Source organism: Pteronotus mesoamericanus, unplaced genomic scaffold, assembly GCF_021234165.1.
Source record: "Pteronotus mesoamericanus isolate MK-2021 breed Mesoamerican mustached bat unplaced genomic scaffold, CSHL_Meso_final contig_94, whole genome shotgun sequence".
Lineage (NCBI taxonomy): Eukaryota > Metazoa > Chordata > Mammalia > Chiroptera > Mormoopidae > Pteronotus > Pteronotus mesoamericanus.
Window position 1 is genome coordinate 26,854,141 of NW_026555285.1, and position 24,444 is coordinate 26,878,584.

At 33.1% G+C, this 24,444-nt stretch overlaps 1 protein-coding gene across 1 annotated transcript in view; it reads right to left on the minus strand.

Moving 5' to 3' along the window:
• The window catches only part of DACH1 (dachshund family transcription factor 1), a 389,583-nt gene that overhangs the window by 206,842 nt on the left and 158,297 nt on the right, over positions 1–24,444 (minus strand). Inside the window, exon 2 of the mRNA XM_054586415.1 lies at positions 17,076–17,191. Coding sequence (XP_054442390.1) covers positions 17,076–17,191 — 116 coding nt within the window. The remainder of the gene's footprint in view (positions 1–17,075; positions 17,192–24,444) is intronic.

Below are 24,444 nucleotides of genomic sequence, written 5' to 3' on the forward strand. Positions count from 1 at the left end.
AATGAAATATTACTCAAAGAGATAAGTATGTATAAAATTAGCCAATTAGTATGTCTAAATATGACTTAGTCAAATGTGTTTATTTTAGATTTTTTTAAAAACTCATTCAACAGTGATATTGTTTTCATATAATAATGAAAAGGAATATAAATTTGTGCAACTTGCTCGATGATATGTTTCCAAAATTGAGTATTAAGTGAAAAATTTTAGGTGAAATGACTTTTTGAAATTAAGTTCATTTTTATTTTGTTAAATAAATTTTGAATTGATTGAATCTTAAAACTAATACAAATAATACTTTCAAGACTATTCTAAATGTCAAAAATATTCTCTACCACACACCTGGGACAGAATAGTCAAAACATTTATGAGATATCAAAGTCAAGGAGTCTAAATAGTTTCTCATAGGCTAATATTTGGACCTTTATTTTGCCCCTCTAAGCCTTTTTTCTTTCATGACTGATGACCTGTACAGTCCTACCTTCTAGGACAATGGATAGTCTCCATCCTTTCTTAAATATCCGAAGACAGTGATCTGGCCAGTCCTCTAAAGCCACATTTTTTCCTAAATATATTCATTTCATTCAACCAGTCTTAATAGACTAATTGTCAGTTTTGATTACCCAATTTGGACAAATTGTTTTCTATCATGATCTTTCAGGACATAACCACCATTAATGGACACAGTAATGTTTATCTGGACTAAGTAAGCAATGCTGCTGCCAAACCAGCGTGCTATGCAGAGCTCATTAACAGCCACATAAGTTATCACATTTAAAGTGGACTTAAGTCAATCATCATACTTGCAACAGTATATTGACCTTTTATTCCCAGATGCAAAAATCATATTTACGTTAAAAATATCAGATGTTCTCGTTAAAAATGCCCATGGTTAAAATGGATTGGTGAATACACGTGTTCAAAAAAACCATGATCAAAAGTAATAATCCTAAATGGATACAATGCTGCTGATAAGCATGCAAAGTTATTGCAGACAGATTGGGGAGACAGGCTTGGCAGTCAGGTTAACAGTTTTGAGCAAGTGCAATCAGTGCCAAAATGTACTCATCTGTAAAAGGAAACCATAATAACTACTCAAAGACATATCATAGAGATTAAATACACTAATATATGTAAAAGAACTTAGTAACTGAAATACAATAAATCCCAGTAGATGGTAACAACTACTAATACACTAATGATCTGAAAATTACACATTCATTAATCAGCCAATGATTGTCTTGAATCTTCAATCACATCAGACAGTTTGTGACCAACCTAAAATCTTACCTTTACTTTTTACGAGGAAATGTTAGCAAATTCACTTGTATGGTACAAACAGATTTTGAGTTAAATCGTACACATTGAAGCCAATAGCAAACGCCGAAACGATGACAATGACCGTCCCCTTAATCCCTAGTTTTCTCTCCCTGTCTAAAAAAGCGTTTGTGCTTTTGCATAGCTCTCTCACTAACTACCACTTTGTATCTTCAACAACTAAGTCTAGGGAGTAGGAATTACCACTCATTTCTGTAACCCCTAAAATTCATGATAAATATTTGTTGAATACATTAATGATTATTTCTAAAGTGTACATTCCACCAACGACTTTTAACCTAGTTATGATAATGTTTCATGATAAGTATAACATACATTCATTTCAGATTAGCTGCAAGTTTAAGTATTTAATGACAATATATCCCTTATTTACAAAGTAGGGAGTGTGTGGGTGTGTGTGGGGGGGTGTGTGTGTGTGTGCGCTCGCGCGCGCACGAGCGCATACGTACTTCTCCAGCTGTAAAAAACATTTATTAAAAGTAGATGGAAGAATTAAAACCAGAAAGAGCATAGACACTAATTCAAGAATATCCATCAGTTATCTTTGTTACTTTGTTTCTCTAAGCAGACTTGAGCTTCTGCTAAAAACAGGTTTCACCAAGGACATTGACATTTAAACTGCTTTTAATAAAACTCAAAAGGAAACGGAGAAGAAAGAGGAGGAGAAGGAAAAAACAAAAAAGCTAGTTTGAGAGGTCTGTAATTCAGATTTGGGGAGCAGAGCCTGAGTTCATATGAAAAACATGCACAGATCTTCAATGCTTCAGTTAAATGTCTTCTAGTCAAAGGGTTACTGGATAAAGGAATCAAGGGCTGACAACTAAACAAACACAAAATATTATATGACTTAAATAAAGACAAACTCTGGCTCAGAAATTGAAGGGAACTGCCATTTTCATATACATATATAGTTGTTTAATCATGGACCACATCCCCTTAAGGGCCCAGTTTTACAGATTTTTCACTATCATATTCTCTACTAAGCCTTTAGAGTTAATACATGTAAGAAATAGAGATTCCTGAGCCTCTAGTTGTTCATTTTTTAAAACCAATCTTCATTCATTTTCTAATACTAGATATAATTTGCATGACCATGTCAATATAGTCATGGAGAGTTCCAAAAAAATATAGTATATAAAGTTTATTAATAACCCACATAATTTTTTACCTCTAAAAAGAATTTAAGCAACAGTACCTTGAGGTTTGATTCCCAGATGTAAAATCTTAGTTAGGTTGCAAATACCAAATGCTATTGTTAAAAGTCTCCTGTGTGAAATAGATTGGTGAGTATACGTCAAAAAAAATCATGATCAAACCTGGCACTTTTGTTGACAGACTTTGTAGTGAGGTCGAAGGTGTAATTAGGCCAGAAAATTACTTTCTCACTACTAGAATTGTTCCCTTCAGGTCCTGAGTTATCAGTCCAGAAAATTTCATTAAACACTAAATTCACTTTAAGACAACTGTCAAAATTAAGCAGAGGTGAGTCAAGTCAAGGTCCTAATATTCAAATCTTTCATTTGGATTTTGAGATTCATTGTAAAATAGAAAATCTTATTGTTTAATTTTTCTATAAGGCTAAACTTTTTGTGAATTTCAGAAACAACTTTTTTTGGAAAACAGGGAAAAGCAAAGTAACAAAATGAATGTAAAATTTGAAATGCTTAATAGCCATAAATTATTGAAATAATCTCCATACCCTGCTCATTAAGATCTTAGTGTGAAAATGGTAAAAAAAAAAAAAATATATAATTACAATTATTATAGATACAAAGCAGAGGGGAAAAAGAAAATTTTTAAACCTAGGTTCTGAAGATTAATATGAAATTTGGAGTCATACAAATGATGGAACTGAAAATGTGCCATATTTATAAACAACTGGTTCAATGCATTTTGAAAAGTAGCAACACAAAATAATCTGGTACATGTTTGGTGGTTAGGTGAATAAGGACTCTGTTAATAAACCAAGAAAGAAATACATGACCTAGTGGAATTATGAGTGATATTTTTCTATGTTTCAAAATGTTATAACAACTTGAGAATTAAATATTTGAAATGCAGCTTCAACTATTTTGCCAATTATATTGAACAGTTTAACATTTGATAAAGTATAGTGGAAGTATTTCTATAATTCTGGTAACCAAAGAGCACATAGTGAACTGTGCTTGGGTGTCAATTTTTACATTGCTTCAACCAAGGAGCATATTAATTATACGAACAAGTCATAATATAAAGATTTACTACTAGTGAGCAATAGAGCAAATAAAGACCCAAAGAGTGAATGATTAATAAAAGTTAAGAACTTAATTTTTACTATTATTTAGGGTAAAATACTATGTTTGTACTTACAGGTAACTCTATAGTGTGTTTAGGTATTCATAAAGTTCAGAAGTAACTCTGATAGCATAAAAGAATTGCCAGCCAGTTAACATTGCATTATTTAGCAAAGTGCAATGTCAAAAAAAAAAAGATTAATAGGCTTTTCTACAAATACTTAGCAGATAGCCAGGTTATAATTAAAATTCAAACATAGTAGCTTACTAAGCAATTAAGCTTGATCATGAATTTTGAAATATAATATTTAACATCTCTCACTCTATTTTCCTTCTGACTCTATACTAAGCCTCCAAAGAATGGCACTGGACATCTCAACTATTTAAAATACAACTAATTTTAAATAATACTTAAGGTTTTACCCAGTATGACCAGAGAAATGTCATCAAAGACCATATAACAATATTGACTAATGACTATGACGCCTATAAGAATTTGATTTATGCCCAACATGTAAAGCTGTAAAAAATTATTCAAATTAGTCATATTAATGAAACTTAAAAGTGTTCTGTAATGATTTGATTTTATCCCAAATTTAAAAAAAAAAAACTTTGTTTCAATTCATCCTTTTTCAACTCTACTCAAAATATGGATGGTATCTAAAGAGATTATTGCATTCCTTGGAAATAGTCTGAATGGTATAGTGAAAATATCCCTGAGTTCAATCCCCAACTGAGCTCTTGCCTTCAATTTGTGCAAGTTATTTAAATGGTTTGTGCTTCAGTTTATTTGAATGTAAAATGGGATAGAACAGTATGTCTTTCATAATTTGACAAGAGAAATAAATTGCATCTTTAGCTATTAGCAAAGTTTATACCCTGTAGTAGTTACTCCATAAATGTTTGTAGTCACCCTTATTTTAGCCAATTAACTACATTAATTAAATCATATCTAGTTTAACAACTGTTTTCACCAGATACCATGTTAACAACTGAAGATACGGTGGTGGAAGTATAGACATAGATATTGATTTCATATATAAAAGTACTTGGAGTTTTTCAGTTAAAGGAAATATAACTGATAAGTTGGGTTTTTTTTCATTATATAGAATGCATTATAGCAAAGTATTATAGTAAATATGCATTATAGCTGCAAGTATTTCTATACAAGAGGCATATAAGAAGTACCCGGCAGATAAACTCAAGCACCTATTTTGAAGCAGATTTCAAATGTTACACACATGTGGGAATATTCTCTCTTTCTGTTTTACATCTGCAATATAGACATACCTTTCTAAGCAAAGTGATTAAGATAAATTAGAATAAGTGTTTTTTAAATGTTTTCTAAAAAGTTACCTTTGAATGTATTCATAAAGTTTCCAAATATGTTACTCAAGAAATGCTCGTTTTATGTAAGAAATCTATGCTAACTTACAGAGGAAATAACAATTCAGTTGAAAATATGATCATCAGTAATGAAAAGATGACATAGAAACATGTCAGATTAATAAAGACTCATGCATGCCAGTTAATGTGGCGTTTTAGAAACAAAAGTAAGTGAGATTAAGTAAAAAGTAAAGAAGCTGCTGATGGCAAATTCGAGATACAAATTTTTTTCATATGTAATAGGAATAAATGTTTACTTGTGAAAGACTATAGTTCAAGGTATTTTCAATAGTATTTTGTGAAGAGAAACCAGAGAGAAAAATAGCATGCTCAGATCTTTAAATGGCTAAGATCTCACTTTAAACATATTTGATTTTTACAGATAAAAGGAACATGGACACATAAAGATAGTCCATGTCACATGTGCTTAATTATAATTCTGAAACTTAAGACATTAATGCCTAGGAACACCAGAAGCAAGAGACTTTCTTGAATTCAAGCCAAAAACAACAGTGTTCTAGGCAAAACTGACTGGATGGACCGTTGACACATTCAAGGGAAAATGAATACTACTGTTGAGAATATGGTACAGTGCACTAATGGGTTATGATGCTGACCATTTTTATGATCAATTTAAAGAATAACGAAAGATTGCTTGTTTCATTAAAATAACAATACTGGTATCTGGGTAAAGTGCACATTTCTATAAGGTCTACCTTTAAAGAGTTCTCCCTTTTTGATAAATATACTGTCTTTTATAGATGATTGATGTGAAGCTTATGGTAATTTCAAGAATTAATAGAATATTATGTCATGAAATCTATGCCAAGAAAGCAATTGTCATTAAAAATCAAAAAGACAACACATATGGACAGGTCATATAACAATGGGTTCTCCTTGAAGTGGCATCCTTAAGTGTAATGTATTTAATAAATAATTTAAAGATGAGGCATGATGAGATGAACCTCTCGTGCCAAATAACTTTGAAATATTATATTATAATATTGAGATTAATTTTCTTGAAATTTAGAGATAATTGCATTTATATTCATTTGAATCAACATGGTTCCATGTAATTCTTCTTAAATGTTTTCTGTTTATGTAATTCCCTAGAAGGATTTCATTAAGCAATAGGATAATAGATATTACAAAGGGCATTTACTGCTTTAATAGATTGAACAGATTTTGAAAACCTTCACCATGATATATGTTCACATTTGATGTTTTCATTCCTATTCTATAATTTTTCCACATTAACTAGATGTTTTAATAGGGAAAAAACCTCAAAAAATGGCTTTTAGGAAATAACGCATTATTAGACAGATTTAAAATTTTATTGACTTTAATACTGAGTATTATACATGTTTAAATAGACTGTTGATGATATAGCATCATATTTGTAAGTTTAACCCAAAGAGCAATTTATAAGTTCACAGATATTTGGCATAGACAGAGTATTACATCCCCTTTAATTCTTAAAACCCTGTTTCTTTGAGAAAGCAAACTGAATCATTAGAATATATATAGTTAGAAAAAATAGTCTCCCCACATATTATTGCATTTCTTAAATAAAAACTAATGGTAATATTTTTGATGAAATGATACTCCGAAAGATTTGATGGAAGTGAATTAAATATGTACCACAAAATTCTATATAACAGGATCAAAAAGTACTCATTGACATGGGAAGAGGATTATATCAGAAGACAAATATTTTGTTTAAGCTAACTGGAAGATATAAACACAATTATTTAAAAAATTGAGGAAATGTTTACAATCGGATGCTATAAATATAGGAAAGGACCCATCATTCCCAGAATTGATAGATTCGAACAGGGAGATAAATAACTGCTTTCTATTTTGAACAAGGTAAAAGTCCTGTTTTGAAAATCATCATAATAAAACTAAATATCAGATCACATCTTGTTATATAAGACTTTGAAAGCACTTTGTGATACATTAGCTCATCTGTTCCTCACAAAGCCCTATCAAGTAAGAGATAAGGCAGATCTTATGCTGTTTGGTTTATAGATGATAAAGTAAGCATTTCAGAAGACAGCTTGATGTAGGAAAATAACCAGTAAATTAGAGTCAGAAAACCTGAATTGAAAACTGACTCTAGCACACCACAGTGAAACTTGGGACAAGTCTCTCAACATTTTTTCCTCTTTACTAAATGGTGTGTTAGGTACTAGTATCTACCTTGTGATGATTGAACAAGTGAGGCCAGATGGCATTAGTCAAGGTCACATTGCTAGCGACTGATAAGAATGAAAGCCAGACTTTTCAGTTCCAAGTTAAGAGTCATGTCAATACCATGCTGTTTGAAAAACACATATCCTTTAAAGAGAATCATAACCACCTCACTGTCTTCTAAAATCAGCAAAGATAAAAGATTCAAATCCCTGGTGGCCTTTTCTAGGAATTAGCCTTTTCTAGGAATGGCCTTATGGCAACTTTAATTAAAATGTGAAATAGCACAAAAGATGATCTTGAAAGAGTTTAGTCTACTGCTTATACCCTTAGCCATATATCAACAAGTGAACATGATAAAAAGCTCCCACATTAATTATACTGACTACTTTATTAACTTAGGGCAAAAGTGTTTATGTAATCTGATTCACTTTATATATTGAATTAGGTTACAGTTTTATCATTTTGAAAACCAGCTTCATTGTTTACTTCACAGTATATTTCAATTTATTTTGAACAATGAAATAGCACAGCATAATCAATTGCAAGACATCTCCATCTTGCAAGTCTACCACTACTTGTAGTATGCATGTACCTGAAAGCAATATATAGATTTGAACATATAACAGTGTTATAATATGTCATACCCATGAAGCTTATTTTGCCCACAAACAAAAATTTATAAAAGGAATTTACAGCCTTGGCTGGTGTGGTTCAGTGGACTGCCTGACCTGCTAACCAAAGTATCGCTGGTTCAATCCCCAGCTAAGGTACATCCCTGGGTTGCGGGCCAGGTCCCCAGTGGGGGGCACGTGAAAGGAAACTACAGAGTAATGTTTCTCTCTCTCTCTTCTTTCCTTCCCCTCTCTCTAAAAATAAATAAATAAAGTCTTAAAAAAGAAAAATCCTGAGAAAAAAATTTTTTTGAAAAAGGGAATTCACTGTCATTAGATCCTGAAAAGTAAACATATTGTAACCAAATTTTAGTGTATTTAGGGATATCTATGGAGTACATTTATATGAATTTGAATAACTTGCTCAACTAAGCCTTCCTAAACTTAAGCTATACATTTAAAAAGTTACTATTTTTTATTCTTAAATAAAGTGGAATTGATATGAACATGGAAAATTAGTGATAATAATCAATAGCACTTGGATCAGCTTATTTAATTGCAATAATAATAATTATACTTTATCTTTTTCTAGCTTCATTATTTACAGAATGCTGGTATAAATTGTGTCATTTGACATTCAGGGCAATTCAACAGGAAAAAATCATTTTTATATAATAAAAAGTTTCTTTTTACAGGTGAAAAATAAAGAATCAAAACATTTGACTGACTTAATTATTACACATTTAAAAAGCTGTATGATTGGAAAGCCAACTTAAAATAATTTATCTTTAAGTTCAAGATATTTTATTTAAATCACTTCAAGAGTTTGTGTTTTTCTACTATCATTTCTGATGATCTTTACTAGTAAATATAATAATAGTTTTTCCACCCCAACTCTAAATTCTAACACAACCAAAAGTATTACTTTATATTATATTCAATGATTTTCATTTCTATTTATTGCTTTTACAGCTATGCATCCTTCATGGAGTAGTTATGAAAGAAGAGCAAAAAGAACAAAAGAAGAAAAAGAAGCATTTAAAAATTTATTTCAGTTAAAAAAAAGTATTTGTTAGCTTACCATAGTCATCGTTTTACCCAGTTTTATTCCATTCATAAAAACCAGTGTAACAAACAGTGTAACTGAAAAATATGAAGCATTCACCTCAAAAGTAATTTTTCAACTTTAAAAATTATGAAATAGCATTAAAATATAAAAATTTGAAGGATGGACACCATTTGACTAGAAGGGCATGTCAAGTTACGAAGAATAATTCAAAGTAAAATAAAGTAGAATCTATCAAATTTTATAATTAGAAGGGAACAACATGATCTTATTCAATCTACCTCCCTGCTATGCAGAATTACCTTCAAATGTCCCTAACAATGGTGGTTTCTAAGAGAGGAAATGGATGGCTGATGATCAGGAGGCCAGAGAACTTTTAAAAAACTATCTTTTTCACTATGAACAATATGACATAAAAATTAATTAAATACAAAAAATATGGCGAACAACTTTTCGTCCCACTTTCTTCTCGATCCCTTCTGTTGAAGAAAAAGTTTTATGAGGGGTACATTCCACTCAGACAGTTATCCATGCAGCAAACCTCTTTTTTATGGAAGCCAATACAGACCTCTCTGTGCTTATTGTTTGTCCATCCACTAGCTTCCTGTCCGTGGAAAAGCACAATATAAAACTACTCTGTCATCCTCTTTCAGACTCTCTGCACATCTTCTTAAGACTACGCACCACATCATTTCCAAATCCCTATTATTCTAGGCTATTCTCTTCATGCTCACCAGTTTGTCAATGTCTTACTAAGAACTGTGGTGCCATGACTGAAGATAATATTCCACATGTCATTTGAAGTGCAGAGTAAAATGGTATTGTTGTTTCCCTTTACCTGGATTTTATATTTTTATCCATTAAGGTTGGGTTTATATTAACACTTTTAGGAGTCCTATTACAATGTTGATTTACATGATTACATAACCAAGTAAAGTCTTTTCGTGTTTTTATGACGTTTTCCGATCAGGTCTCGTGATCATTCATGGCTAGGGCAGTAAATGTTTTAGGACACTGAATGCCAAATTTTATGAATACTGCTATCTTTCTGACATCTGCCAAGTTCACTTGAAATGTTTGGCCCTGTCAACACTTTCAATGAGCAATTCTACTTCTTTACAAAGGGGAGAGTAAAGTTGTGAAATGTATCCCCTAATGTGCATGGAGAAAATATAAAGAAATGTGAGCATGATGTGGCTAAAACTTGAATAATAAACTTGCATTACATACATCATTGAGGGAAGGAGGTCAAACTTTGAAGTTTGCCTCAGAAGGGAATGCTACCAGAGACAGAGGAGATGGAAAAAATAATTCTGTTTATCTTGTTTCCCATGACGTTTGTTCCACAACACCTTAAGAAAATGCAAAATGTATCCGCAGCAGAGTTGTATTTTTTTACTTTTATTTCTTCTGAATCAAAAATACATTCTATTTCTATTTCTTGCTTAGGGAAGAAAACACAATGAAAAAAGCACCTCCTCCTGGTCAAGAAATTGCAGCCAGTGATAAAAAACAACATAGGACATATTGTATATCCAAGGGATTAGCACTCTATATGAGAACCTCACAAATAAATAGACCATCCACAAAACCTCAGGTCACCCACACATCATCCACTATTATAATCAATAACTGACTCTTAAAATCTGATTTGCTTTTCTTAATGTAAATAAATTTCTCTTCTGTCAAAGGAGGCATCATATTACTAAAAAGAAGCAAATAATACCTTGCAATTAGTCAATTAAGGATATTAGCAACTTCATTACTGTAAATCTACTGAGCAAGACGTGTAAGCAGATTATAACTCTTAGTATGGCCCATGGTAGGCATATGAGCCTGCAAAACTCAATAGAAACTTGGAAGACAGAAACAAATTAGTGAAGAAAGGGCTGTAATTTTCTTGTAAATTAAGTAGACAAGAGGCTAATCCACAAATCTAGTAATATGTAGTTATTTCATTAAATCTAAAAGCAACAGATTTTTGCTCTAAGATCTTAGAAAAAATACTTTTTATCAGTTTCTATGCTAGTAACAGGCCCAGAGCATATTGTGACTTGACTGAAATGCTTTATTATAATGTATATTATATATTGGCCCTGTCCAGTGTGGCTCAGTTGGTTCAGCATGGTCCCACAAAAGCAAAAGGTCACCAGTTTGATGCCCAGTCAGTTCACATGCTTAGGTTTTGGGTTCGGCTCCAGGTTGGGGCATGTACAAAAGGCAACCAATCAAAGTTTCTCTCTTACATCGATGAGATTCCCTCCCTTTCTCTCTCCCTCCCCCGCTCTCTGAAAATAAATAAGTAAAAATGTTTAAATGATGTATATTATATATTTAATAAAATAAAAAAATTATCATCTAGTTCCTCATACCAAAGATATATTTGCATTCAGTTGAATTATGAGTTGTATTTTATTCATATATGCACTACATTAGTTCTATATCAAAATACTACAGGCACAATGAGTATTCTAATCCTTAAGAATTATATAGTATAGTGCATAATACAGTGATATGCAGGAATTTTAAAGACTAATATGTTCTGCTTTGCCATTTTATTTCTGTAAATATTGCTTCTCTAGAGCATTAATTTAGGGATATAAATTTCATCAATTGTTGATGATCATGCTTAAATGTAGCCATCATAACCCATAAACAAACCAATAAATAATGCCCTCCACTTAACTTAGTACACCTCCTTTAAGCTCTAACCTCTGAATCTTTAATCTGGAGCGTAACCATACTTAATGGGATTTTATAAGCTGCATTATAACACCAGTGTTTAAATTTGTATCTCTGAAGCTTAATAATTCTTCTCAGAAACTCTTTACTAAAGATGTATTAGCTGCATTCATGGAACAAATATTTATCTTGAATATCTGCTTTGTTCTAAGCAATACTCTACATACTGGGAAACTGAGGGGGCAAAAAACTATCCAAATCTCCCACAGGCTGTCTGTGCGCATGTCTGCCACACCATACTTGGGCCCCTCACAATACTTTGCCCAGGCTCTTGCTGGATGGAGCAGGCTGACAATGGCCCTCAAAGTTTTTTCTATTTCTTAATCCAGAGAAACTGTGAATGCTACTTTGTATGGGAAAAGGTTTTTTGCAGATGAGACTACGTTAAGGATCTTCAGATGACTTTATCCTGAGTTATCTGATGAGATCTAAATACAATCACAAGTATCCTCACAAGTGAGCAGGAGTGGGAAATTTTATAATCAGACACACAGGCGCATGCGCGCGCGCACACTCAAGAAGACAGCAATTTGAGCAATGCAACCACAAACTGAGGAACGCTTGTAGTTACAAGAAGCCCAGAGAGGCAAGGAAAGGAGCTCCCAAAGAACCTTGAGAGGCAGTGTGGCCCTGCTAACCTCTTGACATCTTGTTTTGGTTCAGTAGTACTGATTTCAGACTGCTCCAGAATAATGACAAGATAATTTTTTTGCGGAAGCCACAGGACATTAACAGAGTGCCCAATACAAGTTCTAAAACTAAATAAATTACATGAAGTCTAGTGTTTAGGTTCAGGGTGTTTTATTTGTGCATTCTTCTGTTATCTTTACTTGTGAGCGTGCCCAGGGAATACAATGCTTGTTATAAAAAACTTCTCAACAGACAAGGCACATTTCCACACTATGAACTTTTCCCTCAGAAGCTGAAATGTTTAATGGATTAAAATATTACAAATGTTAGTAATACAAAAAGAGGTAGTACGAATGTTGTTGTTGATTGTGAACATTTAGCAAGAAAATTAGAACTATAAACTTTAAAAATAGGTTTTTGAATTGTAAATCCATATAGAAATACTTTCCTATCATCTTTTCTTTAAAAGATAAGAACGTTTCAATGGGATTAATGCTCACTTAATATTGTTCTAATCTAGTATTTTTTCCAAAATGATAAAAATTGCATTTATAAGTTCTTACCTTTTAAACATAGCACAAATGTGTATACAATTGCTTTCTTTATCCTGTACGCATATTCGTTTTGTGCCTCCAAGGTCATAGTGAGAGAACAGACATGCCCAAGAAGCAAAACTATACATTATTCATTTATTTAATTTGAGTGTATTTGAAAAAACTTAGGAATTAGATAACTTTTAATGTCAAGTGCAAACATTTGGGACTCACTGTACTTATATAAAATTATATTTCCAAACTAGCTTTCATCCTGCCCTAAAGATAAAAATCAGGAGGCTGGTCAAATACGCTAGCCAAATTGCATTCCTGGCACAAGAGGGGAGTATTCAGAACCCCTAAATAACCTTTTCTTTAATTATAAAATACACATAATTCTATAAAAAGTATGAATGTTATTGGAACTCTGTTGCTAGGAGGAATTTATTCCAAACTGGTATTTATGATCAAAAATGATTTATGATATGTGCTCAGTCCAAACGAACGCAGGGAGCACGACAGGGGGCATTGCATTGTGAAGCTCCACAAAGAACCTTCTTTCTTTCATTAACTTCCACTGCTGGTTGCTATGGCACCTGGTGACAACCATAAATTTTGGAAATTATCACTATCTGCCCACACCCCCTTCCAAGGTTACTCAGAAGTCCACTCAAGGAACCAAAATAACAAACAAATGAAATTTTCATAAAGCAATCTCAAAGGCCATTTTTCTTTTTTCTTTAATTGCACATTCCTGTTCAAACTAAAGTTCAAAATGGGACATAGCTCCAATAACTTAAATGGAGGTGAAGGTGATGTGTTCTGGAACACTGTGTTAGATGCCTCAAAAAGCAATTCTCGTGTGGAAACAGCCCTGGTGTTGGAGAAGCACGTTAAAAGCTTAAACAACATAATTCCACTTCATGCAGTGAAAAAGCAAAAACAAACAGACAAATAAATAAAATACACTAACATCATAATATCAGAGTGGGAAAAGACTTCAAAATATTAAAGTAGTCATTTTTTTCTGGAAAGAAACAACAGATGTCTCCAGGAAAACATATTTAACTCCAATGCTCAATTGTTGAAAAGGAAAAATGAAGGAATGATTAGGAAAAAATTGATAGGTTCTTATAAATTTGTCAAAATTAATGAACTTTTCCATTTCACAGGACCAATTCTGGCAACTTTGAAAGCAAACTTACGTCTGTTGTGCTTTTCAAAACTTAATACTGAGAATACAGAAGTACAGGTCAATGTTCATAGGTAAGCTAAAATTTAAATCTCAGAGAGCGTTTGAAATTGAGGAAAGGGGTTTATTTTCTTGTTTTTTTGAGGCTTACATGTTTATTTATTTGTTCTGGTAGCTTTAGAAACCTGCTTTCTAAGTCTTTTAAAGATATTAATATACTATATAGCCTTGGAAACAAAGTTTTAAAATTCTAAACTCACATGTCATGGTAAAAATGCCATCAGATTAGCTCACTTAATGTCAGCAGTATTGATAAATAGCTTTTCATTGAGTTTAAAAAATAAATAAATAACACACTTCACTAATCCCATTTTAGGAAGAAAAAAATGGCATTTTATTTTCTAAGAAAGTAACAAATACAAGAAAAAGAATGTGGCAAATATAAATGATGTAAAAGTGTATATATTCATGTTGAGTCATATTTGTACAAGATACTAAGTTCTCCTTGGAAGAAAATTGTTACTCTTTTGAGAATTGTAAGATTTCTTTAACACCATTAGATTTCAGGTCAATGTTTTCAGATAGTAAACAATTTAGGGGATGGGGCTATTCTATATCCCCTAAAATCTAAACTTCTCTGGCTTGAAACATTTTATGTAAAAAAAGTAATCATATTGAATATATTAAGATAACACCATTCATGAGCAACAGTCAAACTTCTGGCAGTTTCAAATCTTTGGACCAGTCTCTAAAAGTTGAAAGTAAGTAAAACAGGCAATAAGAAGCTTGTCTTAAAGCCTTCCACTGAGCTATACAGAGCATCGGACTGTTGAAGACCCACTTTTCAAATCAGTTTACTCTCCTAATGAGCAACTATTTCTTCATCCTTCTCTAGAACATGAGCATTTGAGGTCTTTTTCAATACAATGCTAAATAAGCTCAAAAGAAATTCTAGTTTCTGGGTTGACAAGATAGTATATAGAACAAAAGTAAAAAAAAATTAAAACAAGTCTGAGAAGAACAACACAACAATTGAAATATATGAAATGTTTTTAATTCATAAATGAATGTTCATAAACATGAATCAAGTATAATAATCTTCGGTGTCTCTGCTCACCAAACCAGAAAAAGGTCTATCAAAAATAACCTAATATGCTAATTTTGTGTTTTGACATATGATCATCAGTTAGTTACAAACTCCACAAAGTCACTTGCTGACGGTGAATATGTGAGGTGTTTCTATAAGTGTATTCTGATGACATCATCTAATTTCATCATTGCTTTGCTAATAAACTATTTACTGTCTTCACCTTCAAAGGGTAAATGTTAGCAGGCAATCTGGAAGTAGATCTTCCCTCTTTTAATCTGAATATAATCTGGGATACTTTTCACTCATCAGGAAACTGCATTTAGTAATATGTGAGTCAACACAAACTTATCAAATATACAATAATGATTATTAAAAATGACTATGTTTTTAGATCCCCAAAACATAGTTTATTAAGAAATAAGTTGTTAAAGATTCTTAGGTCTTTCCTCTAGTACCCCTGTGTCTTTCAAACATTAAACAGGAAAAGTTAAGATTTTAGTTCCATCTGGCTTATATACTACATAAAAAAACAAAACAAAACAAATATTTGAATCAGGAAATTTTATCTAGTTAAATTCAAATAGTTAAGCCTTGACAAAGCACTACCAATTTCTTTTCCAAATCTCAAATTTGCAATTAGGTTTTCATGCAGCAGGTAGGATTCAGTTACTTGTGAAACACTACTAACTAAACAAATAGGAATGATGATACTTGCTCTGTAATTGAGTCATTCTCAACTATTAATTTCATTTCCTATGTCTCAATTTTTTGCCTGCAAAATTAGCATCAAAATACAATTCTCCATGGGACTTTAAATAATTTACTGTTAAGTTCATAATGCAGTACCTTACAGAAAATGTTAAACATATCAAATGAATAAATAGCTTCAAATTCAACTCAACTGATGTTTGATAAAGGTCCACAAAGGTGAAGAAACTTCAGATGGTGCCACAAAAATAAAAGTGAATTAAAACATTCATTGCTTTCAAGGACTTGTCACCCAAATATGGAATGTGGGGGAAAAAAGATATCCCATGATAATATTACAGAACAGATAAAGACAAATATTACGAAAGAAAAAAAATACACATCGATATGGGAATTCAGAGGAAAAAAATGAAGACTCATCATCTTGCCAGCTTATCTTTTTTGTATCAGTTGTTTTTACACGGCAATTATATGCTTTCATTCATATGTATATCTCCTCAATACATTTCTATGATGGCAAGAATTATTACAAATATTATATATTATAATAATATAATCATCATTGTTATTTTAATTTGTTCAAGGGTCTGGTTGAAACATGGAAAGTGGGCAAATGCGTAAGTGAATAAAATAATTAATGAACACAACACTATTGGGTAGAAATCAAATAGTTATTTTTGCATGCAGTGCAATATTTAAGTTGTTTATGGTATACACCTTATGTGATGAAGACTATTCTTTTACTTGTACATTTTCACAATTTTAGTAATAAACATCCTTCAAATGTTTCTAATGAAATGTATTCACAATATAGTTTGAGAGAAAATAGGAGATATTCCCATTTGATATAGTCATTGTCTTTTGCTGAAGGGCATTTCAATCTGCTTTGGAACAGTGATGGAATGAGACATAAGTTCAGAGCTCAGAAACAAGGGGTTCTGAAACCAGTGACAGTTACCAGCTGCTGGTCCTCGGAAATTCATCCCCATTCACTCTGAGCTTCGATTCCTCAACGGGAAAATAAGGATAATACTTTGTTGTTTGCTACTAGGGAAGAGATTAATAAGAATAGCCCCCTGCATTGTGCTCAATTAAGCTTCTTTTATTTTATTTTAAATAAAGAAATGATTATGCAGTTTTGAACTATAATGCAGTTTTGAAATAAATTCTCCTCAGTAACATCTTAGTGTGTACAAAACATAATCAGCGGGTGCAAATATCGACATCCATACACATAATATATGTTATTTATATGTGCTATGGCATGGGCTGGTTTTCAATATTTTCAGTATAAATCAGCATGCTCTTACCTGTAGGTGGGATTATCCCAGGAGACATGAGGCCAGGGACAGAATGTGGCATGATATGAGAGTTCTCTGGGGAGGTGACACTCTGAGTCCTCTTAGGAGGCCTTCCAGGTCTAGAACTGAAACAAACAAACAAAAAATTTTTACAATTAAGCTGTTGTCTTACACATCATTTCAAAGTTGTTTCAAGTGGTAACATGGACTGTAAATAAATTTGTTTCAAGGACGGTTGCTTTTGCAGTTAGATGTAATAGACTTCCATCACTAATTAGATTACATGCTGAATTCATTTTCCTCATTGAAGATCAGCCACTCTTGATGCATAATTCATAGCCTGCACCTCGTTACCTGCTTCTTCATATTAATATCTATACACAGTTTGAATTGCCTCGTTTGCATATGCTAAAGTTCTGCATGCAGCCTTCAGCACGAAAATTATGCACTAACTTGTAATAATTATTACAGTCAGCCTGCTATTGATTTATGAGACTTTTAAAAACCAAATATGTGTAGTACTTGTAATGAATGATATTTTAAGGTTCTTCAGGAAATTAAAAGGCAATGGCTGCCTAAGGAAATGTTCTGCTTGTTTGATTTAATACTACAGTTAGCTGGGAGGTGGAATGAAAGAGTGATTCAGACCTATAGCACATTTTTCGATGATATGTTTTATTACTTCGCACTGCTAGCCTGATATCTAGATGATAAATGACAATACATATCTAATGTGTGAAAAGGTCTTGCAATTTCTTTATTTTTTGTCATTTAAAAGATAAGTCAAGTTATCATTTAACCCTTATTCTAGTTAAATGAATAGCCCCACTAGGTTGCCTTACTTTTAATATACTAAAATAAATTGGAAAGGCTTAGGATTATTTGTAAGGCATTGCTGAGAAACTGCCAGTATAGCATCTCATATCTGCCTTTAGGGTAAATAAGAACACCTTGTGTTTGTGGCTTAGTAGTACTTGTCTTTACATACCTATTGTTCAAGATTAATTTTTAACATTATAAAAGCAGCAGGTGAAGAGGAAAGAGGTATTCACTATCCTTGTATGAGAATGACATGAATGTAATATTAGCAATTTTTGAAACAAACATACTTAGCATTATGTTCCCACTATCTACCTCTGTATCATGATGTGCTTTTATAAAAAGTTTTTCCATCATTTATCTGGTCAATATGTGCCTAGATATAACTTCTGGATGCAAACTTCATAAATTAGCCATGTTAGCCTCAGCTGAGTTTCTTTGCCTCATCAGAAGACTCAAAGATCCTACCTCTATCATTTAATGTATGTAATATATGTGCTCATTTAACAAATAAGTAGTAAGCACTTGCTGTTTTCAAAGTAGTTCACTGTGCAGGCTAATTGGGGAGAACGGGATCTTCAGTCTTTAGCAGCTAACACCTTGCCTGAGCATGGGTTGTCAGCGGGGTGGGTGGGGAGGGCATACAAATGTGGCGCTATAAATAAACTATGGTACAAGCTGGATTGCGCAAAGTGTCATAAGAAAGTTGCAATCTGGTTACTCATCGGAAGTTAGTCTGGGTGATCATCCATCCATGTTGAGCGAAGAGAGATAAGATTTCATGGCAGTGACCACTTTAGAAGAGAATTCTAAATTCTTCTTATAAGATGCACATTCCCCATCATGGCACCTTCAACGTCTTCCAAACTTGGTCCCTGCCTACTTTTCCAATTTCACCCTTTTATTCCTACATTTATGGCTTATATTTGGCCCTACTGATTTTCTAGCAGGGTCCTAAGTGGCTTTGGTCTCCTGTTATAAGATGTTTATAGATGCTGCCTCCTTTGCCACCAAAGCCCTTTCTCATACCAGCCCACTCTCAGCCCCATTTTACCGGGCTAAACTTGGCTAAACCGTAGTCATTCTTCTTATTAACCACACCTAGTTAATATGTTTTCTAGGCACTATGAGAGTCCATGATGAACAAATATATTATAGCTCTCCACTGTTTGTAGTAATCTGCTTATTTGTTTCACTCCCAAGACTATAGCAGAAATTATATTAAATACATCCTTAATACCTAGCTCAGGGCCTGGCTCACCATATGTATTTATTTTCTTTTTTTTAATTTCCTTTTTTTAATTTCACTGTATGTATTTAAATAAACTTTAACACAATTTATGAAGACTTTTCCCCCAAATTCCACAAGTATCCCACTCCATTCATTCTAGTGGTCTCAAAGTGTCCAGGAAATGAAAAGTAAGACACAAAAATAAACTTTGGAATTCTGAGTCTAAGGATAATATACACCAGAAAACCAGAAAAAGAGAATAGAGCTATTGGGAGATCTCAAGCAAAATGCCAAGGAGAAAGTAGAAAAGGAAAGGAAAGGGAAGTAAGATTTAAACATTTTAGCCCTTGAATTTGTTTTGCTTTGAAAGAGAATGAGACTGTTTAGAAGCACTTTATTATTCAGGCCACAAGAGCTGTCCTCAGGGCCCTTACTTTGCAAGTAGAAGTCAGGTTATAAGTGGCTTTTTTACTGTGGTTAAAAAGGCCAGTGGGCTTTTTTCACCCCAGATATCTGCTGCCCAAACTAGGACATTGCCTCCCATTCACCAGGAGAGATTTCTGCTATCGGTTTTAAAGCTTTAAGATCTTTTCAAGCCTTCCTTTAAAGAGCAAATGCTCTTGATGATGGTAACACCCTACAGCCATCACTAACCCCCTACTGAGGATTACTTTACAATTCGGAGAGAGCACTGTCTTGAGATGTCTATGGAAATAATGGAGAGGAATGGAAGGAAAGATCTGAAGGAGGTCAAGTAACTTACCCTTTTGCCTAAGAATAAGACTACTGGGAACATTTCCTTGGAGCTATACCCAAGTCCTTGATTGAGGGGAAGTTAGATTTTTGTTTTCTTCCTAACAAGACATTTCTCTAGTCCTTCATGACCTACAGCTAGGTTAGGTCCCCTTGGTGTTTTGCCTTTACTGCAGTCTGGTCACTAACTGCCAGAAGGTTTGACTCTAGGGAAGATATGCTCATTGTTAAATATTTAAAAAGAATTTAAATTACTTTCAAAGGAGCTTTAGGAAAGTTCTTGAAGAACCGGTGGAGTGCTGCAGCCAAAAGCACAGGTTGTACTGCCTCGACACATCAACACATCGGGGACTTCAGACACTGGCGCTACCAGTTCACTAGAAGGTGTGGCCTTAATCAAGCTACCTAGCTTCCTTGAACATCCAATTAAATTTAGATCTTAAAAAATGGGCCCGTTTGCTTTGTTAGAAACAAGTTATTCTTGGCAAGAAAAACCCAAACTTAACTGAAAAGTCAAGTGAAACAACTAGCAAAAATATTTCCCTATGAAATGATCAACTGTCCCTGCAGTAGCCACCTTCAAGCCTCCTTTATCTCTAATAGTAACCAAGCTCCACTCCAGAGGGTCAGAACAGCTCAACTCTCCTCATTCTAATCAAAGTGGAAGACTTCACTTAAATAAATCATTACCCTTAACAGCTTGAATGAAATCAAATTTATGATTTTGGTCATTGTTTTTGTCAGCCCTAAGTGTTTTCAACCATCTTCATTAAAACTGGAAAGCAATGGCTTAAAGATGTCCAAATCTGCACTTGATATGTCACTTAGGAATCAACCCAGGCACAACCTTCCCTGCACTTTTGAATATAAAAGGTTTCTTTTCAAAAGAGATCACTAGGTAGACTGCTTTCCTTAGTTTACATCATGAAATACATCACGTGCTAGTTTCTCTGTCTCCCCCAAAACTATATAATATTTACCAACTCTTCCTAGTCCTCTTGTGCTTATTGAGGGTGAAGTCAAACCAAACTTAACAAAATCAAACAAAAGTGATATAAATTAATAAGAAGATAAGTGCATCAAAGGAGTTAGAGGTATTTGAAATCTTAGAGGAAGGGTACATTACAGATTTTTTTTACTCCCCAAACTTTTCCCTAGACATTATCTTCTGCTAATTTCTTCAGTAGTTTTTGATAAATTGAGATCAATTCTATTCCTGAGAGTTAAAGCTGAAAAACACATAAAACCCAGAAAGTGATTGTGATGGTTATAAATTGGTAAATGCCAAAATAGCTAACTCCTTCCAGAAAATTTGGTTCCCAATTCTACCTGTTTAAAGAAGTGTTCTGTTCAATCATTCAATTCATTCATCCATTTATCTAAGGAAAGGAGCTACTACTGTACAACAAGCCATGGGCTAGATATTATAGGGTGGCAGGAATAAAGACACATTCCCTTCTTTGAGAAGGAAAATAAAATTAAATAGCCTGTGGGACAATAGTGCAGAAGAAAAACACATGGCGGCAAGTGAGCATTGATTTTAGTCTTGGGACACAACCAAGCATTCAGGGGTGAAAGGAGCTTGCTCCATTAATCTACAAGAGTTCATTTGCCTTCTGTAATCTATGCACCCTAGGAAAACTCCAACTGCGGGTTTATATTCTGCAAAATTTTTCTAGTAAACTGCTTCTACAAAGCCAAGTCAAGATACATGACAATTTTAAATATATATATAGAGAGAGAGAGAGAGAGTCAAATACATAAGCCATGCATTTGTTCTAATTTCTAATTGGAAAGGTAAAATTTGCTTACTAATTTACATACACACTTAAACATTATGAGGTCATGAAGAGTGATCTTAATGAAGAAATTAGGAGAAAATGTTTATGTTCTAAGTAAAGTATAAACCTGCCAATACAAACACAAAAGAGCACAAGAGAGACAAATTAAGTAAAGCAAACAATAAATATGCAGAGGAAAAAAAAGAATAGAAGGAAACACTAAAATATTAGGAGGTATTACCAGTGGATGGAGAATCACATATTTTTTCTATATCTGAAGAGTTTAGTTTACCCAATTTAAGCATATATTATGTATAAAATATAAAATCAAACTTTAAAAATTAATTTAACATTACAGTGACTCTGGCCATGTTTTTCAGATAATTCATCATTGTAGACAAACTGTAATTCTGGCTAAACTTAATCAGTGCCTGAGGTTTATCTTTATCTATAGCAGAAACCAGATATAATTTATCCTCTTAATCTTTCCTTTTTTCTATTTCAGTACTAAAATATCTAATAAAAAGCAGATAATTATATGTAAAAATATTACCCTTGTGACAACTATAAAATGAATCTAAAATATGAAAAGTACAAATAGTCATTGATATCTTCCAAATTAAATCAACCTTATGAAATTGATCCATCAATGTAGAAGAATGCAAATGACCTCCTAAGATTAATCTATGTATATAATTCACCAAAAAAAAAACAACAACAACCCACCTGATTTATAATCTTCACTTTATAAATGGGGTAGTTCCCCCTTAGAAAGATCTTGTTAATTTATTAGTTGATTTTTTTGGTGTTTTTGAAAGGCAACAATATAAATAATCCAGGAAGGTTACGGTTAGTATTATTTTCCTTTGCATAGAGTTTTTTCTTTATAGCTGGTAAAACTTTGAAGGATAAATTACTTTTTTTGCATTGATAGCAAATGTGACCACCTTCTCTATCTCACATCCTGCATTTGTTTAGACTTTTTGTCTCCCCTAAGTAGGTGGGTGTCCCAGCCATGTTTACTTCTCAGGAAGAACAGATTATGAACTAACTCATCAAAGAGTTGATTTTCCAGTCAACGAAACCCTGAGTTCTATGGGACAGGCATTTAAAATGTCACCCACTGACACTTAAAGAGCACCCTCAGATTACTGGAAGAAGGATGCAAAACACACAACATTCCCTCAACTGTTTACATAGCAGGTGTTATAAACTGAATTGTTTCCCACCCAAAATTATACGTTCAAACCCTAACTCCTGTGTGGTGACATTTGGAGATGAAGCCTTTGGGAGGTTATTAAGTTTAGATAAAGACCTATCATTGAAGTCCTCCTGTGGGATTACTCTTCTTATAATTAGAGACACCAGAAAGATTGCTTGCTCTGTCTCTCAGCCATGTGAGGACACAAAGAGAAGACAGCTGTCTAAAACCCATGAAGACAGTCATCACCAGAAACTGACTGTGTTAGCACTCAGAAATCCAGTCTTCTAAACTATGAGAAACTAAATTTCTGGCTGCTAAGCCACCCCGTCTATGGTATTTTGTTACAGCAACCAGAGCAAGACTAAGACAGCAGGGAACTTGTACATTAACTAAACGAATACATATGCAAACACACAAAACAAAATTTTCTGCCCTGGCTGCTGATGGAGTGCTGGCCTGCAAAGCAAGGGATCGCTGGTTTGATTCCCTCTCAGGGCACATGCCTGGGTTGCATGCCAGGTCCCCATTAGGGGGCATGCGAGAGACAACCACACACTGATGTTTCCTTCTCTTTCCCTTCCCCTCTAAAAATAAACAAATACAAATCTTTAAAAAATAAAAATAAAATTTTCCATTAAAAAGAATTAAGAATAAAATTTTAAAAAAGTATCTGTGCTCATATTAATTTGGGAAATGCCCAACTAAACCTATTAAACATATATATGTTATGTGGAAAATTTTACAAATTCCCAAAGATTTTTTAATATCTTTGTTTTGTGGCACAATGTCTCAGAGCTTACACTAAGTTACTATGTATTATAAATCTTTAAGAATATGGTAAAATAGGCGCCTACCATTTTATTTTATATTTACTTTACTGTTATTTCCAGGAAGCTTGTTTAGAGAGTTGTGCTCTTAAGAAATATGTTCTTCCTAACAGTGTGACTATATTCAAATTATGGAAATTCCTCATTTCTCAACATTACCAAACCATGTTTTGTGTCATACATTGGTCACATGACAAGTATCACATGAGATTGTTCTCCAGGGATCATAAAAGCAGCAATTCAGATATTCTATAGAGTTGCTATTACTGTAGTTGATAATTACTCAAAACACAAAGTTAAAATTAGTAAACTGAAATCATCACTAACAAAAAAAAACAGGAGCCGAAGTTATCTGCTCTGGTAAGAAAAAAATTATTGCCTCTGACTGCAAAAGTTCCATTATCTAGATCTGAAATTATACAGGAGATTTATTTGATACAAACACAATGACCTGTTTCAAAGGTCACTGACAAAATATCTGAAGTCTCCAGGTCAGTTGGAGCTATTAAATAAGAAAATACCGCAAATTAAGAGTTAAAACATATTGGAATGTGACTAAGCTACTCTTAAGCATTTGCAGATAAGTGTTAACCATTAATGACAGCCAAAAATACTAAAGAGAGTTCCTGTTTGACAGGTTACATACTTGAGATAGTCTAGCCCTTAAAGTTTGTAAGTCCCGCTCTCCATTGTTAGAATCTCCACATTAAGAAGATTCTTTCAAGTCCATAAAATATATTAGCTGCATTAATCTTAGAATTTA